We start from the raw sequence: 19511 nt of genomic DNA, 5'->3' as shown, positions 1-19511 counted from the left end.
TCACAGCATTGCTAAAACAGAAGCGTTCACAGTTTCCCTCTGGGAATCTTCCTATACCTCCTTACAGTTAATATGTCCATAAGATGCAGTAAACTCGCTAAGATTTTTTTTTTTTTTTTAAGGTATTAAGTCTTAAAAATAGAAGTGAACCGAAATTCTCTTTAGGGCTGTGGAGACCTTCAAGCTCAGGCAGGTTAGATTGCCACTGGCCTGGAAACAGACTGGATATTTTTCTACCCAACCTCACTACCTCCGGACCACCAACTCAGGCGTCCTCCTTTCCAGAAGCTCAGCCCCGGCAAGGGATGCTTTGCTGGAGCAATGTCGCTTGGCCCGGGGCTGGCTAATGCAGGCCACCGCTCCTGGGAGCGCTGGCTTCTGGAGGGTTTCCTTCTCAAAGTGATGTATGAAGATGGCAGGGCCCATAAGCAAGACGGGTGTTTATGGGATACCTACGGGCACCGGGAAATGAAAAGCACGTTAGTTCTGGCCCATAACTACTTAAGAATTCATTCAGTATGGTCGCCACACCGCTTCCTCTAGCCTGGCTGTGGTGGCCATGTTAGTGGGGGAGTTGCTGTGGCTCCCTTCTGCCTCGACCACATCGCTTTGGTTGGGGAGGTTGGGATTGAGGAGCGTCGATCCCGTGGAGGCGTTGGTGCAGGGGGGGTGGATGCGTGCTCTACAGTTAAACCAAAGTGGGGCCAATACTGCCAGAGCAGAGCTATCCCTCACCCGCTCTCCGTGCGGTCATCGTAGTGCTCATGGATCTGGATATTTCAGATTAATTTCAATAAAAGTGGCAATCAAAGAGGAGTGCAAAGCTCTCTCCCTGTTTTGTGTGTGTGTGTGTTTGCTCTTAGTGACCTTACAGCACACGCAATTATTTACACTTCCAGAGTGCCCTTGTCCTCAGCGGGTGGGGAACAGGGACCCAGATCTCAAGCTCCTTGACTCACCAGGAACACTGTTGGGGCCTAAATATAAACTGACCAGCTTCTGCATGGTCTCTTTGTGCACCCAGTTTTCTTTGCTGACTCGAATGAGAAGCTCCGTGGAGCAGAGATTGTCCTTCGGGTGCATGAACCTGCACAGGTGGGATTTACACTCACAGGCTCAGCCCAGTTGTCACCACTCAGGAGCACAGTTCTCCACTCACTCTCAACACAACCACAGTCAAGATAAATCAGATTCACTCAAGGTCTTCGTATCTGGGTCCTCACATAATGTCTACATAATTTCTACTAACTACTGAAAATCTTGGCTCTAATGAGGGTGTAAAAAAGGACAACGATAGTACTGCCTTTCTAAAGCAGAATGATATATATTTGGGGGTTGGCCTTCTTTCTTCTTTCGTGTGTGCTTGAAGCCTTTCTCAGCCTGCTAAGTGAAATGTTTTATAGGACAGTCAAATCCCGCTCCGTTTTGTCTGACATCCATGGAAGTATGCCCGGTCCCATTGTCTCCTTCCCTGGTGTGCAAGGATTAAAAAAGCAGAGCAAATTATGGCCTCTTTAGGAAGGATCTTCATCATGACTCAGATTAATGGAAGGTGTCAGTCCCTAGAGCTGGCAGCTATGCGTGATTAAAATAACAACAATAATAATTAAGAAAAAATCTCTCCAGAAGACAACTTCTTCTGTCAGACAAGGCGTGGAGTCTGCAGAAGAGGAGCCATGTGCTGAAGGAAATACTCATGAGAAGAAGCAGAGAGAAAACAAAGCTCTTGGCTCTGACCGGATTTAAAGCTAGAACAGACACACTTCAGCGCCAAGTTCTGAAAGCTCATCAATGACACAGCCAGCACACTTTGATGAATTTCTGTAAATTTCTTAGAAAAGCTCTGACGCACGTTGTATGCTTCCTTTTTGAGTTTGCCTTCCATTTTTTTTCTGGAAGATTAATGGGACCCCTGACCACATTCCCTTTCCCAAGACCTTTAGATTTAACATTGCAAGATTTTTTTTTTTTTTTTTTAAGGTATTAAGTCTTAAAAATAGAAGTGAACCGAAATTCTCTTTAGGGCTGTGGAGACCTTCAAGCTCAGGCAGGTTAGATTGCCACTGGCCTGGAAACAGACTGGATATTTTTCTACCCAACCTCACTACCTCCGGACCACCAACTCAGGCGTCCTCCTTTCCAGAAGCTCAGCCCCGGCAAGGGATGCTTTGCTGGAGCAATGTCGCTTGGCCCGGGGCTGGCTAATGCAGGCCACCGCTCCTGGGAGCGCTGGCTTCTGGAGGGTTTCCTTCTCAAAGTGATGTATGAAGATGGCAGGGCCCATAAGCAAGACGGGTGTTTATGGGATACCTACGGGCACCGGGAAATGAAAAGCACGTTAGTTCTGGCCCATAACTACTTAAGAATTCATTCAGTATGGTCGCCACACCGCTTCCTCTAGCCTGGCTGTGGTGGCCATGTTAGTGGGGGAGTTGCTGTGGCTCCCTTCTGCCTCGACCACATCGCTTTGGTTGGGGAGGTTGGGATTGAGGAGCGTCGATCCCGTGGAGGCGTTGGTGCAGGGGGGGTGGATGCGTGGCGGGGACCGGTCTCCCCCCGAGATCATGGAGAACTGATAGGAGCCGGCGGAGGTTCCGTAGTAGAGGTGGTAGGAGGGTGAGCTGGTCTGGAACGGGCTGCCTTGGGCCTGTGATGAGCCAGGGTAGGGAGGCGGGAGGTAAGTGTGGTATCTCGTGGCCGTGGACATGGCAGACATACCGATTCCTATCCCTGAACTGACGGGCGTTGGCGTGTAGGTGAACGCTCCCGGGTAGTGCATCCGAGGGTCGGAGATGGAGGGGAGCGCCGAGAAGGAGCGGTCGATTCCCACCCGAGGGTCACTGAACGCAGTCAAGTCAGAAGCACCTGGGTGGTGGGGAAGGGAGACAGAGAATTGTTGAACTGGCAGGATGGAGAGTCACCTGGTTGAGGCAATAACCAACATCCACACTCTGCTCTACAGTTAAACCAAAGTGGGGCCAATACTGCCAGAGCAGAGCTATCCCTCACCCGCTCTCCGTGCAGTCATCGTAGTGCTCATCGATCTGGGTATTTCAGATTAATTTCAATGCCAATACTGCCAGAGCAGAGCTATCCCTCACCCGCTCTCCGTGCGGTCATCGTAGTGCTCATGGATCTGGATATTTCAGATTAATTTCAATAAAAGTGGCAATCAAAGAGGAGTGCAAAGCTCTCTCCCTGTTTTGTGTGTGTGTGTGTTTGCTCTTAGTGACCTTACAGCACACGCAATTATTTACACTTCCAGAGTGCCCTTGTCCTCAGCGGGTGGGGAACAGGGACCCAGATCTCAAGCTCCTTGACTCACCAGGAACACTGTTGGGGCCTAAATATAAACTGACCAGCTTCTGCATGGTCTCTTTGTGCACCCAGTTTTCTTTGCTGACTCGAATGAGAAGCTCCGTGGAGCAGAGATTGTCCTTCGGGTGCATGAACCTGCACAGGTGGGATTTACACTCACAGGCTCAGCCCAGTTGTCACCACTCAGGAGCACAGTTCTCCACTCACTCTCAACACAACCACAGTCAAGATAAATCAGATTCACTCAAGGTCTTCGTATCTGGGTCCTCACATAATGTCTACATAATTTCTACTAACTACTGAAAATCTTGGCTCTAATGAGGGTGTAAAAAAGGACAACGATAGTACTGCCTTTCTAAAGCAGAATGATATATATTTGGGGGTTGGCCTTCTTTCTTCTTTCGTGTGTGCTTGAAGCCTTTCTCAGCCTGCTAAGTGAAATGTTTTATAGGACAGTCAAATCCCGCTCCGTTTTGTCTGACATCCATGGAAGTATGCCCGGTCCCATTGTCTCCTTCCCTGGTGTGCAAGGATTAAAAAAGCAGAGCAAATTATGGCCTCTTTAGGAAGGATCTTCATCATGACTCAGATTAATGGAAGGTGTCAGTCCCTAGAGCTGGCAGCTATGCGTGATTAAAATAACAACAATAATAATTAAGAAAAAATCTCTCCAGAAGACAACTTCTTCTGTCAGACAAGGCGTGGAGTCTGCAGAAGAGGAGCCATGTGCTGAAGGAAATACTCATGAGAAGAAGCAGAGAGAAAACAAAGCTCTTGGCTCTGACCGGATTTAAAGCTAGAACAGACACACTTCAGCGCCAAGTTCTGAAAGCTCATCAATGACACAGCCAGCACACTTTGATGAATTTCTGTAAATTTCTTAGAAAAGCTCTGACGCACGTTGTATGCTTCCTTTTTGAGTTTGCCTTCCATTTTTTTTCTGGAAGATTAATGGGACCCCTGACCACATTCCCTTTCCCAAGACCTTTAGATTTAACATTGCAAGATACACTATGGCATGGGATGGCAGGAGCTTCGGGGTAGCTGAGGCTGAAGGTGGCATCTGACAACCTGCCAGATTTGAAATGGTACTTCCACACCTCATTCCTGAGAAGGAACTTGAAACTGCCTGGGCACATCACTTATCAGAGGAGGGTTTCTTCTGTCAAAGAAGTTCGGCAAAAAGCAGAATAATGAGACTTAGTGTCAAGGTGTTTCAAATTTGTCTCGTATCTTTGCTTTTTCTTTTGTGGCGCTGTGTCTTTAGATGCTAAAGCCTAAAAAACCCTCAAATTTGCTCTTTGTTCTGACAAGGAGGAACTTCTTAGATAGACAGTAAGTGTGTGTGGCAGTAACGGGACTGGGGAGAAAATACTGTGAAAGATTTTTCTGGGAATACTGGGATTTTTCTGGGAATACGTTTAATATAGAAGTAACATTTTGGAAGCATTATAAAAAACACTTATGATGTGGAGAGATGAGCCCATATGTACGGAACTAAGGAAAGAAAGAATGCAGACATGGGAATGAAGCTCTTCTAGGTTCTTTCACAAGCCATGGAGAAACTATGCCTTCCACAAAGTAAATCACTTTGACCACTGGCAAAAAAAGCACCAACAAGCCCTAGCGCTGGTGCTCTACCTCCAAGCTCACCGTGTGCCACCAAAGAAACACAAGTGTGTTGTTACTCCACACACACATGGCTCTCCTCCCTTGGACTGTGCACTCCTGGGGGCAGTTCACCATTGAAAGCCCTTGGTGCTCATCTCGCGCACAGCACAGTAAGGGCTCTGGTACACAATGACAACATCTGGGCACTACAGCAATGCAAAACACACCACATTTTAATACTCAGTGCGTTCACTCCCTGGAGTGCAACCTCAATCTCCACGCTGGTAAAGGTAAAATGTGATTAACAGCTCCGTTCAATCTGATTCACATATCCACACCTACAAGTACACACACGTCAGGCACCCCTGTATAGGGTTTGAAAAATCAAAATAGCTGGTAAATATTGATTTCAAACAATTCTGTCAAGAAAAATTACTTTTCTAACTAAAAAATCCTTGATGAAATAATTTGTTTTACTTGAAATTTTCTAGTTGCTATGAAGATTTTTTTTCATCCTGCTCCGTTTTGGCTGTTTCTGCCTTTCGCCAGTGGAAAGGGTTGCAAAGGGAAGGAAACACAGGGGAGAAAGCAAAAAAGAGTCTTTTCATTTTAAAAGAAGAGCGTGTCGATGAAGAATCAGAATTTTTATAGATTTTTTTAAAAACAATAAATTTCCTTTTCTTTTTCTTCTGAAAGGTTTCAGGTAGTTTCAGCTATCTCTAAGATGTAATTAGCACCCAGACCTAACAAATAATTTACTTCTGGTGGGCATTGTCCCTGTGACTCTTTCAAAGCAGTCTCTATATGACAACAATAGGACAGGCTGGAGCGTGTTCAAGTGATTCTCTCTGATCTTAGAAGAAGCCCTGAGTATTCAAATGAGAGCAATATGTGCGGCCAAAGAAGATATTTTTGAAAAAGCTGTGTGCAAATTTAAATTATATGGCTCTCATTCATTTTAAGAAAATTCCTGCTATTGAACACACCCATATTGGTTCAATATGTGTGTGTTAGAGTCAGCAGATGGTCAGTTGAGTATGGTGGAAACCAGGGGGGTAGCTTTCACTTCCACGCTACATTCTTATGTTGGCTTGTAAAGCTCTGCAGTACAATTTGATGAAGATGTAACAAGACAATCCAGTGCAACACTTAAAAATGTCAAACCCCACCATCCTGCAGTCAGTGTGTCCACCCATAACCTGCTGTGCTCTGGTCTGAATTTAGAGTGAGGGAAGGAGACAGAACTGAAATATCTGTGGCATTCATTTCTTGGCAGATATGATAGCACTCCAAACTATTTTTATAGTTCCATACATCTTCAAAGTGCTGCTTTCTTCTCTTTTTTTTTTTCCTCTTTTTTTTTTTTTCTTTTTTTTTTCCTCTTTTTTTTTTTTTCTTTTTTTTTTCCTCTTTTTTTTTTTTTCTTTTTTTTTTCCTCTTTTTTTTTTTTTCTTTTTTTTTTCCTCTTTTTTTTTTTTTCTTTTTTTTTTCCTCTTTTTTTTTTTTTCTTTTTTTTTTCCTCTTTTTTTTTTTTTCTTTTTTTTTTCCTCTTTTTTTTTTTTTCTTTTTTTTTTCCTCTTTTTTTTTTTTTCTTTTTTTTTTCCTCTTTTTTTTTTTTTCTTTTTTTTTTCCTCTTTTTTTTTTTTTCTTTTTTTTTTCCTCTTTTTTTTTTTTTCTTTTTTTTTTCCTCTTTTTTTTTTTTTCTTTTTTTTTTCCTCTTTTTTTTTTTTTCTTTTTTTTTTCCTCTTTTTTTTTTTTTCTTTTTTTTTTCCTCTTTTTTTTTTTTTCTTTTTTTTTTCCTCTTTTTTTTTTTTTCTTTTTTTTTTCCTCTTTTTTTTTTTTTCTTTTTTTTTTCCTCTTTTTTTTTTTTTCTTTTTTTTTTCCTCTTTTTTTTTTTTTCTTTTTTTTTTCCTCTTTTTTTTTTTTTCTGTTTTTGACAATGATATGTTGGGCCCCAAACCCTATTTCTTTACTCTTTGCACAAATCCCAGCAAAGCCTTGGAGAAGGCTTGCTGCAGAGGCCCCACGATAGGCTTCACCGCAACTGGGGAAAAGCTGTGGCAGCACCTTAGGACATGGCAACCGGTTTGCGTTGGAGGCAGCCTCGAGGCTTTGGTGAAGCCCGGTGTGAGGGGACCAACTTTTAGGTACTTACTGGACAGCCGGCTTGAAAGCTCTGCGGTGAGGGATGTCATGCCGCTCGCCCTGCCGGGTGATATTGGCGTGGCGGGGTGCACGGAGGGGGTGGCAATGGAGCCCAGGTACTGGTAGGACTGGTCGTAGGACCATGGCGGAGATGGCTGCACTTGCCTTGTGTCTGCAATGAAAAAGAGACCTATAGGCTGTTTTGAATGACAAAACTTTGCAATCAAGTCTGTGAACTAAACCACATGGTGGAAAGAGAAACTTAAATGCCAAGATAATTATGTTTCAGTTCCATAATCCCCTTTGTCAAGAGACCTTCAGATGAATTGCTTTCTAAAACATTATTTGTGCATCTGTGAGTTTTGATGGGTTGAGTTTTTCCTCTGAAGCTTTTTGATATTTCACATTGACGGTGGGCAGGGAAAAGCGGTCAGGGAAAAGCAGATTAAGCTTTCCAAGGTGAAAGACTGTTCATTGCTGAGATGCATTAGTATTTCGGGCTGTGTGTTCGCAGCCCTTTTAGCCAAAAAGGTATGTCTTGCATGGCACCAAGGAGACAAAAATACCGAACTGTGAGTGTTTCTGTGCAAGTGTGTAAGAAGAGAGAGGAAAACAAGATGAAAATGTGTGTGCATTTCTGAGTGCACAATTCAGAGTGACGGGTACATCTACTAGCAGTGGTTGAACTTCAGAAGCAGAAAGCCCTACAGAAATTCCATGGCACTGCTAAGCTGAAAATGCAGACACTCTGTGAGTATGGGCTTTCTGTAGAAACTGCTGCTTCTTGGAAGCAAAATCTCAAATGCAAAGATGCATAAAACATTTACAGAAAAGCACTAACCTATTATTTTCTAGCCACACGACTAGTTTCATTGATGTTTGAAATCAGAGATGCACGGCGGGGAGTTTGTCCCAACCAGTTGCACCAATGTAGAAACAACTCTTTTCTGCTCATTTCATCTTTGCATATGAAGGGGGCACCTTTCAGTGTATAGAAAGCTCTAATTTTTGTGTAAATCAAAGTGAGAAATGTTCCTCCCTCCTTACCTACCCAGGATTTTTTTAACTACTTTTAGTAAAATCTTTTCTATTTTCTTCAGCTCTAAGAGCATTCTCCTGCAGCTCCATCTAGCTAATTCCCTTTTTGAAAAAAGCAGATGTTGGATGAACTGCGTTCAGATAAAACTGATATCAACATGGAAGGGAAATTTCCCAAGCCTGAGATGAAGACTTTCATCTTCCATCTGGAAATTATTATTGTGTTGTGCTTTATGGAGATGAGTTTTACATTTTGTTTGTTTCATCTGTTTAGAATGAAAGATTTATACAAAACTCCAGGGTTTTAAAAAAGAACTCATGATGTCACTTGCAGAATAAGGTATTGTAAAGATTTTTCTGCTGAGTAACATGTTCAAATTCAGATATTATTAATATTTAATTTTTTTTCAGGCGGACTTCCTTAAAAATAAATTCAGTTGACTCATGCTGTTTTAAAAGCAACGTCCAATCAGATTAAATGGACTTCAGTAGAAACAAACAAAAAGACATAGGCACAAAGCCTGTCTTATTTGGAATTACAACATCAACTCATTGTTAACGTATGGTCAGTGTTTATTAAAGATGACGGAGAGACAGATGAGGGAATTCAGTCTCCAGGGGTAGCATTAGGATAAATACTACAAAGCATCAGCAGAGCAAGCCTTGTAATGGTACGGCACCGTGTGTTTCAGTTCTGAAATGGGGTTAATTAAATCATTACTCCCTTATTTCAGCACGCAGCCCCATTTATTTCAGTTCAACAATGCGGCCGGGTGCTACAATCATGCAACGTGGGCTGGAGGGATCCCAGCTCCGGGATGGAAAGTCCCTCAGCTAGTCCTCCTGCCTGGGGAGCCCTCCATGGGCTCTGCCAAGGCTGACACCACGGGTGACAGAGCCTCCCCACTCCCCCCCCGAGGGCTCTGTTCAACCCTGTTACCGCAGAAGCCACTGAACCCCTTTGGCTGGAAATGTTTTATCACCTGCTTTCAGGTGTTCTGTCCTTAGGTCTTTGCACTGCAGAGAAGAGGGGAAAAGTCTATTTTCAGGGGAATCTGGGTATGTGCAAAGGGGGTGCTGCCACCCATCCTTGTTTTTCAGGCTGAAAGGAGAGAACATACCCTGTTTTCTCCTGTTACAAGCTGTCATTGCATGCTGGGGAAACTCTGTCTGCCACTTTTCTCCTGTTTCTTACATTGCTGGCTTTTCAGGACAAGAGACAAGATATTGTGCTCTACCTCGCCCAGCATGCATGGGGTCCTGGTCCATAAAACAGCTCCAAGTGCAATAAACAGATGGACAATAAGAAGAAGATGCAGGAAAAGCTGCAGCAGCCACCACAGCGGCATAAAAGGAAGCAAGACCTTCTTACAGATTTACTAAACACTGACAAGACTAAATTGAAATATGGTTTCTTTCTTTCAGTGCTACTAGAATTAGCTTTGTGCTATGTCCCGACTAGAAACCAGATAATGGACCATGTACACGTCTAGTAACATCCAGACTTAAGAGGCTACCAAGGTATCTGACCCTCCTCATCCATTTGCTGTTATTACTGACCTCTCGGGTACTTGAACCAGTGACAGACAGCCCGAGAGACCCCCATTATTAATCTCCTCATCCCATTAAGTCTTCCTTAAGTGAAAGTTCAAACTACCAATCAATTTTCCATCTAGGTACCTGTATTCCCAATCTCTGTATTTGCTCTTAAAGATTGGCTTTTTGACATCAGACTGGTTAACAAGTCGCAATCTATTCAGTGATGTTAATATAATGCGTTATATTATATAGGCATATTAAAGCAGGTTGTGCTGACTAACCCCAGGCATCACCTTCACAGCTTTCTAATAACAAGTGGAGAAAAGTATCACTGCAATAGCATTTTTATGGCAGCATTTCAGCATCAAGAGGCAGATTCAGCTCCCAGTAAAGGCAAGGTTTGCATTTCCAGCAGCTTCAGTAGGATCTGGATTAGGGGCCTCAAATAGCATTTTATTTTTGTGATATCTGCTTTTCTTCAGCTTTCAGGTTACCCAAAATTAAACTGGAATGAGTTCAAATTTGCCACAGAACTAAACTACTCGAAAAAGGCAGCAAACTTTTCCTGAATCCATCTCTTCTCTGCTTTTGAAATAAAGTGGTCCACTTCTCAGAGGTTAGTAGCTTGGCGTGGGAAACTGAATGTGTGGGTTCGTGTGGCTGAAGTTAATTTGGTGAAAATATGCTGCAAATAAATGGGAGTTGCTTCCCAACTCAGAATATCTGTGAAGAGATTTGCAGGGAGAGCTACTTCAACAAAGGGAAATAACAGGGCTTTGGGCCCACACGGTTTTAAAGCCAAACAGGATTCCAAAATCATTTAAAAGCAGATCAAAATAGCACAAAACCAAGGAAGTTGCTCCAGTTGGTGATCTGTGCCCAATCCTCCCGGTATTTCTCCCATTAGCAAGTACTTTCCTTTTCTGCTTTTTATGGTGTGAGAAAATGTATTTAAAACATGAAAACAGTTATTAATTGCAATAAAACACTCCAGGGCGAGAATTATGGTGCAATAATTCACACCTTGCTGTGTAGTCACGAGCTCTCGGCCTCTAGCCTCATGCCTAACAAGCTATTAAGCAGAACGTATTGAACCACCTTTCATGCCTCGTCATGTTTTATTGCCAGAAAAGGCTGCGTTCGGCTCGTTTTAAGAACTTGTAATTAAGCTGTACAAATGTTGCATAATGTTTAATAGTTTAATGAAACGCGCTCTAGTTCGAGACGCGGCGAGAAGGGAAGGAAAAAAAAAAAAAAAAAAAAGAAAGGTCTCCCCCTTTCACGATGCTCCCTCTGGTCCTTCTATTTAGCGTTTTTCCAGCCGTTTTCGCCGGGGGAAATGCAAATCCTCACCCGAGGGCTCCTTTGGCCGGGAGATGCTGGGGAGAGCAGCCCATCAGTAGATGGCGGTGGAGACCTTGCAGAAGGAGGCGGCCGGTGCGCCCCGGGATGGGAGAGCCCAGCGGCCGGGCTGCCTCCCAGACCTGCTGGGACATAACCCCTGGAGGATGAATCCTCCCCAGAGAGCTGCCACAGCCCTTGGTACGACCTTTGTTAACACCTATTAGTCATTCCCACCCGGGGACGCCGCCAGCCCTGGTCTAACTGCAGGTGGGCTCCAATCACTGCGCAGGAGTAGCATCTCTCTCAGGAGCAGCCCCAGGCCCAGTGGGTACCCAAAGAGTATGGGTGCACAGGAGAGATGGATATGCCCTGACCCAAAGATACCCTCGCCCAGCAGAACCGACGCAGATCAGCAGAGCCAAAGAAACACCTGCCAGGCAATGGAGTTGCACTAGTGTGACACAGGACATATTTTGGCTTCTAAAGTTGTTGTTGATAGTCAAGTACACAAGAAAACAACTCCCTTTGTGCTCAGAGCACAGGATGAATGGGTCAAGACCTCAGTTCAAAACCACAGCCTATCTCCTGAGCTTTCACAGAACATCCTCTTGTCTGTAAAACTGATCCTGAGCATATGGGACATAGAAATCACTGGGACATAATCACAGAATCACAGAATCTTCTAGGTTGGAAGGGACCTCAAAGATCATCTTGTCCAACCGTCAACCTAACTGACAAAAATAGACACCCACACAACAAACAAGAAGCATCACCATCACTAAACCATACCTCCCAGCACGACATCAACTCGTCTTTTGAACACCTCCAGGGATGGTGCCTCAACCACCTCCCTGGGCAGCCCATTCCAATGGCTGAGAACCCTTTCGGTGAAAATATTTTTCCTAATATCCAGCCTGAACCTCCCCTGGTGTAACTTGAGGCCATTTCCTCTCGTCCTGTCACCTGTGACTTGAAGTCCTAGGATGCTATTTCTATGTGATTCTTTTTCAGAGGGGGGTACACGCTTTAAAATGTAAACCAGCATGCCCCTTACCCACCAAAAGAAAACACTGTGATGCTGTCAGGTACTCAGAAGGTATAAATCAGCAAGTTTCAGTGGGGCTGTGGTGATTTATAGGACCAGCTCAGGATGTTGCTTGAAATGATAGCAAAAATGTCTATCACCTCATCATTTCTATATAACAAGTACAACAATCTGTACCAAGCTGTCTTAAAGAAAGCCCCCATGAGATTTTATAGTCTGATCAGAAAATAATTATTTTTAGCCATATTAAAAGCTTTAAGCTTCGAAGTAAAATCAGGTAACAGGTCCCACTGCACCGATGAGCCAGAAGGGAAAAAAGGATGCGTGTGGCTTGCACCGGGCTGGATCCCACGCACCTCTGAATGTGTTTCGTGCCCCTGGAGTGCAAGAGAGAGACGGTTCTCCGTGTGTCACCGCGGGTCAGACATCGCTGCCTGCTCCCAGCCAAGAGGCGCTGCGCAGCCAAATCTCGCTATGATACAGCATGTTCCTGGAAGCTTCAGAAAGGAGCAGCAGGATGTGAGTCAGTACGCCGTGGCGTGAGGCGGGATGGAGCCGGCAGCGGCCCGGGAGGGAGCAGGTATGTATGCCTTTGACTCAGCCAGGCTGCCCGCCTTGCCACCTTCCCCTTCCTGCCGGGCTGCCTGCTCCTCCTCCCTCTCAGAAATGACACCTGCCTGCTTGAAAATGCCATTACCAGGACAAACCGCCTTCTGCAAAGTGATTTTTTCCAAGCCAGGATGAAGGGAGACGGAGGCATCAGCCTGGAGTACCGAGCAGCTAATTAGCTACTATCCGTGTCAGTGAAAATCCCCCCATCCTCAGCACAGCCAGATGAAGATGGATTGCGAAACAGCCGCTGCTGCTGCCAGACTTTTTTTCTCAAGTTGCAAAAATTTCTGTCAGTCATATGCAACAAGCCCCGAAAGTCGCATAGCGTCGAGCTTTGCAATTCCTCCACCATCCTGGCAAGGACTTTAAAGGCAGCAACTGGCAGAAGACATGGGGTGAATGAAAGCTGGGATTAGTTTACTGGTGTCAAACTCGGAGGCAGACAAGAGAGAGTCAGATCCTTAACTGCTTTCAAAGGCTTCTCTGAGTCTGGGATTTGTCCGTGTCCCCCCCCCCCTCCCCGGGTCTGATTTGCTAATCTTTCCAAAGGGAAACAGTTTTTATAGTGTGACTTTCCTTTCCTGTGAGTATAAGGCAGGAATGGTCTTGATTAGACTTGTTCATTCAGAGAGGTGTCTTGCTTAATAGAGGAAATGGACTATGAGCACAGAAACACGCGGCTGGGGTTTGTCCCGGTCCCCCCCCCCCCTCCCCGGGTCTGATTTGCTAATCTTTCCAAAGGGAAACAGTTTTTATAGTGTGACTTTCCTTTCCTGTGAGTATAAGGCAGGAATGGTCTTGATTAGACTTGTTCATTCAGAGAGGTGTCTTGCTTAATAGAGGAAATGGACTATGAGCACAGAAACACTCTGCGTAGTTTTGTGCTCAGGAGAAAGATGCCGCCTGCCTAAAAGCTTCAGTCTTTCCTCTTTTCACCCCCTCTCTCCCAACATCTCTGACGTGCCTGTCTCTGCCTCTTCCTCCTGCTTGTTTTCTCTCGTTCCCCCCTAGTGCCAGCAGCTTCAGGTGAAGGTGTGAGAAGCACAAGGGACGGTGATAAGGTCCTGCTTGAGTCTGACCCAGGCTCTGTCTCAAGCGAGGCATCTGGGATGACTCAATCTCCCTCCCTCCCTCGGGACCCAACAAATTCTCAGCCTAATGCAGCACCGTGAAAAGGTGTGTCATCTCCCGGCAGCTGAAAGAATTAGTCAGTAGCTTAAATAAGGGGGACTTTCCAAAGGACAAGTCCATCACTGGCAGCGGCAGTGGCAGTGGCAGCAGCCGCACAAGGCTGGTATTCTCATACCTCTCAGCCCTGGAACATGAGGAGCTGGAAAATTACAGAGCAAACTGTAAAATTCCACCAGCAGCTACTTCACCCTGCAGGGTGGTTTCCCTCCATGTGCCAGGCTGTGGAAACCACTGTCACACCACAAAGCCACCTCCCAGCTCAACAGCTGGGAGACCTGCAGGTTTCACAGAGGTGGGTGCAAGCTCTGATTCGCCCCCAGGGAAAGTTTTTCAAAGCCTTCTCATTTCCACTGGAAATTTATAGGAGATGAGCGTTCGCTCCTCTCCGTGGCCTTGAAAAGCCCCTTTTAGATTGCTAACAGGTGACAGGACTTATTCTGGTTGAGAACGACAGTGACAGATATGTCGTGTGTCTGGAAATTTTTAAGTTGGAGGAGGGGGGAGAACCACCCAAATCCTCAGCTATTCTCTTGAAGAGAGATCTTTGGCAGCAAACTCCTGCCTCAATGTTTGCTTTCATTTTATTTCAATATTACTGTGGTTTTGTGGAGTATTGCAAAGGCTACAGAAGTTCTAGAGGCATTTGAGCCTCTAAAACAACTCCTGTGGGGCAGGAGAATGAGGGTGTTTCTCCACACTGAGGCATCACGTGCTTGAGAATAAAGAAGAAAAATACCAGCCTCAAGCAGAAACCTTTCGAAAAGCAGCTGCTGGGGCTGTTTGTTCTAGCTGTGGTGCTTAGTGTTGATGCAGAACTTCCCAACACATGCTAGGTGCTGTGTGGACATACAGGAAGGTACCAACCCCTGAGGAGGATAAAGTGTGTAGTAAGGAAAACCATGGAAGACGACAAAGAGCGGTGTGATCAGGTGCTGGGGTGCAGAGCGCTAGTTCTGCTGTTCACTCCCCTTTGCATTCAGTTTTCGTGCATCAGCTCTTCTGTATTATGTCATTTCGTTCAAACGCTGCACTAGAAAGGGTCTTGAGGAAGAAAATGGTGCAAATCTGCCAGTGCCTTTGAGGATGTTAGTCCTCCAGTACTGAGCTGGTGGCAGACTGGAAGTCTTGTATGAAAATTTTTTGCTAGCTTTTCCTTAGAAAGAGATGGTAGGGGAGAGAGAAAAACAATTGAATGCATGCTGATGGTTTGTTTGGATTTCCTTCACTCTTTCTACATCCATGTCAAGAAAGTCAGTGCTCCAATGACAGTAAGATGCATAGGGGTGTTACCAAAGGCAGCAGGAGAAAGCATCTGTTCTAGCCATGTATATTTTGTGGATAAAAGGAGAAGTGCATATTCCTTCAAGTTTGAAGCTGCCGTAATGAGCTGCCTAGACTAGCAGAACTATATATGCACAACGCGACATAAAAAAACCAACAAGTAGCATTTTGGTAATGGTAACTGGCTGTGGGGAGCGGGGGGTCCCTATAAAACCTCTCAGGTCTCATTGCTAACTTGGTGCTAGAATCAGGAAGTGCAGACAACTCCAAATACCAAACTGTGAAAACTCTGATTTCACAATCAACGTATGTGCTGCCCTAGCAGGTTAGTACTTAAGCTGCTCAACTGAAATATAAACCATCTCTCCTCCTGAGTAAGCACACTCCTCCTGGGCTGGCGTCACTGCTGCTTTGAAGAACATGATGGCATTATGGGCAAACGGCTGGGTCTCTGGGTGCCAGTGACACACAGAAGTTGAAAAGCTGAGTTTTGCAAATTAAGGATGCATTGTTCTTTGTCTTCGGAGGTATGAGTCACCCCGGAGAGCTGCAGTTATTTGTTCAAGAGGGAGACTCCATTCCGCCACCCGTCCTCCTCTTCCCTCCCTCCCCACACCAACGAGGAATGAAGTAAAGGAATTCAACCTTGACCTTCCACTCTTCTGGCTCCCCTGGAGGAGACACGCCACCAGACTCCATGCCGCTGCAGCGTTCTCCCCTATCTCTAAGCGCACTGCTGGAGGACAAACTGAAACGGCGAGGAGATCAGGGACAGACACCACGTGGATGTCGGCGGCGAGCAGGCTTCACCCTCCGTCCCCTTGTGCCCAGCCTGGGAGGTGGTGTGTGGCACACAGCCCCGTGGCTCAGGGGGGGAAGGATGCCAGGACAAGCACGTACGTGTGTGTGCACGCACAAACATACGTGTGCACCTTGTCTACTCGCTGCATGGCATGCAGTTTCCTTTGGCTTCAGAGGCACTAGGGAGAGAGCAGGTGGTTGTTCTGCTGCTGGGAGAGTGCATGATCCGTGGTCACCTGCACAGGGACTAGGAGGTGGGACCTATCGGGAGAGTTACTGCTCCCTTATCCCTCTCGGTAAGTCCATGCCTAGAAATCACACCTCTCCAGCTCTAGAGGGGAACTGTCTGGGGACTGTGGCAGCTTCCCCTGACCTGCTGCACCAGTCCGTGTGACAAACTCTGCTGGACAACAGAGCATCTCTGTTCCCGTCCCGCCTGTCCCATCTCCAGCTTCTCTCCTCCTCTAGGTCCAGCTACTGCTCTTCTCTTCACCTTTCCCTGAACCACACTACTACTAGTACATGACCGCCTCCCAGCTAATTAATTCCTTGACTCTCACACTGCCCCCAGAGGAAGGGTAGCATCCCAATCCTCATTTTAGCAGGCGGGGAGCTGATGCAAGCAGACAGCAAGCCTCCCGCTCAGCAGAGCACTCGGGGCACGGAGCTCAGCGCTCGGCTGAGTCACAGCACATGAGATTTACCTGATGTCACCCCGGCAGGGAAAGTTCACCTGAAAAAACAGCTTGGGGGGAGATGTATCTACTTCGTGCTAGTTAGCTCGCATCCTGAAAGCAGCCTACCTGAAGCGTAGGGCTCAGATGGAGTAGATGGAGTACAGTGCTTGCTGAGGAGCCAGTCAATTAACCCATCTCACTACCCTGCTTCTGGTGACAGCAGCTGCTTTCAGGCTGCCTTGGGCAGGTATATCATGCCCTGGAAACACAGACGCAGAACGAGGTTGCTAATTGTGTACAACATGTAATGCTGTCTTCCGGTGTCCTGGCTCTTGGGGCAGGATTCATCCCACCTGAGAGATCTGCAATGTAGGTGTCTACCTCTGAGCTACTTGTCTAGACTCTAGACTTTATTGCCAACAGGGTAAAACAGACACTTGTGGGGTGCAAGTTATTTCATCCTAAGGGAGACATCTCAGCCAAGCCAGGCGGGTGAATCACACCCGATGAACAGCTGTTTCTCTCCTCGATCGCAAAGATACCAGATGACTGTGTCAGATGGAGACACACAGAACATGGATGTCTAAAGTTAGGTGAAATGAATCCCAGCCTGGTTACACCTCCAAAGTTTCTTTTTCATGGGGTGGAGCAAGACCAAAGGAATTGGTGAGATATCTCCTGGGCCAGGACCTGGAAGTCACATTGAATCACTATTTGCAGACATAGGATTACCTGCACCTTCTTTTCTAGGGCAATAACCTCCATGCCTGTGGGCTGGACCTGACCCTGCTAGTCCTGGGAAGGGATTGCTGGTACCCTGGTGCCCAGCCCCAGACTCTGCCTTCGGGTGCTCAAAAAGGCAGCGATGAGCCCGTGTCACAGTGAAGCATTTCCTAGTTTTGTGTCTGCATTTCAAGGCAATTAAATATGAGGCTGGAAGCTCCTTGGGTGGATTATTCCCACTGGAAAACTAATGCAATGAAAAAAGGAGCAGAGCTGAATGAGGAAGTCTCTGCAGTCTACAGGGAGACACGGTGATAAAGAAATGACTACAACGTGGCCTCAGGTATCTTACAGGTTGCTCCTGATGATGTGAACTAATTACTTCATATTAAAGTTCTTTAGCCTACAGATAAACAAAAAGTCCTCATCAATCTCTTCCTTTACGCTTTCAGTGCTCCCTCCTCTTTTTCAACATGAAAGCAGTAGAAGAAAAAAACTTACTCTCTGGAGTTTACAGTCATTTTATCCACCACAAAACACTGACCTTGATGTGAACTAATTAGGATTGCAATAGATTATTAATACGAGTCAGTAAGGTGGAGTTTTGTCAGTATAAAAGAGGCCTTTGAAGATAACAGCCATTTACACTTTCATGATCTCATCCCAAGTGCTGAGAAGAAAGCCTATAAAGTAATAAAGTAGAATTCATCTAGGGGCACCCTGCACACACAGCGGAGTGTCACCCTCCAAACCCTTATTCAGGATGGCAAATGAAATCTGCTTGGATTCTTTTAAATTCCAACACAAATCAGGATTAAAACAACTTTTGGTAATAAGCAGATCTCTGATGATCTAAAGACACACTGGTTCATTTTATTGACTTAGAGAAAGTAAGTGACATATCAAATGCAACCTTCATACTTTAACAACCGAGGTCACCTTGAGAAAAATGATACTGAGCCCAGTGGTATGAAACCTCTCTCCAGAGTGCAGCTTTGATTTACAAGGTGAAGTAAGGTCTTCGTCATGTGAACATATATTTGTAAAGTCAGTTTGACTTAGAATGATGCATGGATTTTTTTAAAAAGGAGGTAGCTCAGAAACTGTTGCTCACTGTAGTATTAAACCAAAACGGGCCTGTTGAAAACTATGTTAAATGATCTGCTCTTCTAGACTGTCAAGCTGGTTTTGAGGAGATCTACGAAACGAAAATGGAAAATGAGTCAAGCCCAGAAGTATGTGCTGAAAGCCCCAACTCACTGGGTTGTCAGGGGCATTCAGTCCAGAAATACATTTAAAATACCGTTTAAGAAATGCTTTGCTTCCTTTACAAAATCCCTTGGCACTTGCTGTGTAGCTGAGGAATGCAGCATCCTGCCGCGCCGCAGCCATCGCCGAGTCCACCCCAACCTATGGCCCCGGCGGGTGGCAGCAGGACGGCTCCCCTGGCTCCCTCCTGAGAGGCTGGAGGAGCACAGCCGGAGGAGGAAAGATTAAAAGGAAGGTAAAGACTCGTCTCCTTGTTCAACCCTTCTCCACAGCTGCGGGAGCAGGAGCGCTCGAGACACGCACTCAGTTCAGCTTCTCTGGCGTGTTTGCTCTGCTGGACGTATATGAATGTTATACCGATTGATTTCAGAGCAAGCTAGTTCTAAATATGAAGGGCAAAAAAATACGGGCGGCATGAGCTTTGAAGTTTAAAGTGCTTCCCTCTTTAGTGCTGCTGAAGATGCCAAGCAGAAGCTCAGCAAATCAACACAGAGAGAAGCTGTGGCAGGGCTGAAGCCCTTCCAGTGCAAGGTGCCAAAAATGAGAGACCCTTGAATAAATAGGCGTGGGGCTTTGAATGTGCAGGGCTCAGCCAGCGATGCCCTGGACTTGCACTCCCCAGTTGGGAAGGGGGCTGCCCTGAACGGGGAGGGTACATCTCAAGCTGGAGGGGAACAGATTTAGATTGGAGATTAGGAGAAAGTTCTTTACTATGAGGGTTGTGGAGCACTGGAACAGGTTGCCCAGGGAGGTGGTTGAGGCCCCTTCCCTGGAGATATTCAAGGAGAGGCTCGATGAGGCCCTGGGCAACCTGGTCTAGTTGGGGGTGTCCCTGCTGACTGCGGGGAGGTCGGACTAGATGACCTTTGGAGGTCCCTTCCAGCCTGGACAATTCTATGATTCTATGATTCTATGAG

The 19511-nt window shown here is 45.8% G+C and overlaps 1 protein-coding gene across 2 annotated transcripts in view; it reads right to left on the bottom strand.

Moving 5' to 3' along the window:
- Nucleotides 1–1979: 1979 nt before the first annotated feature.
- RUNX1 (runt-related transcription factor 1) overlaps nucleotides 1980–19511 on the bottom strand; it is a 174474-nt gene continuing 156942 nt past the window's right edge. For both annotated transcript variants that reach the window (XM_014938029.1, XM_014938030.1), the window contains 2 exons: nucleotides 7085–7246; nucleotides 1980–2865 (listed from right to left, as the gene is read on the bottom strand). In XM_014938029.1, coding sequence (XP_014793515.1) covers nucleotides 2372–2865; nucleotides 7085–7246 — 656 coding nt within the window. In that variant the 3' untranslated portion in view covers nucleotides 1980–2371. The remainder of the gene's footprint in view (nucleotides 2866–7084; nucleotides 7247–19511) is intronic.

The sequence above is a fragment of the Calidris pugnax genome, unplaced genomic scaffold, assembly GCF_001431845.1.
Source record: "Calidris pugnax isolate Ruff unplaced genomic scaffold, ASM143184v1 scaffold25, whole genome shotgun sequence".
Taxonomy (NCBI): Eukaryota; Metazoa; Chordata; class Aves; order Charadriiformes; family Scolopacidae; genus Calidris; species Calidris pugnax.
The sequence above is the reverse complement of the archived record's forward strand: the minus strand, read 5'-3'. Positions and strand labels throughout refer to the sequence as shown.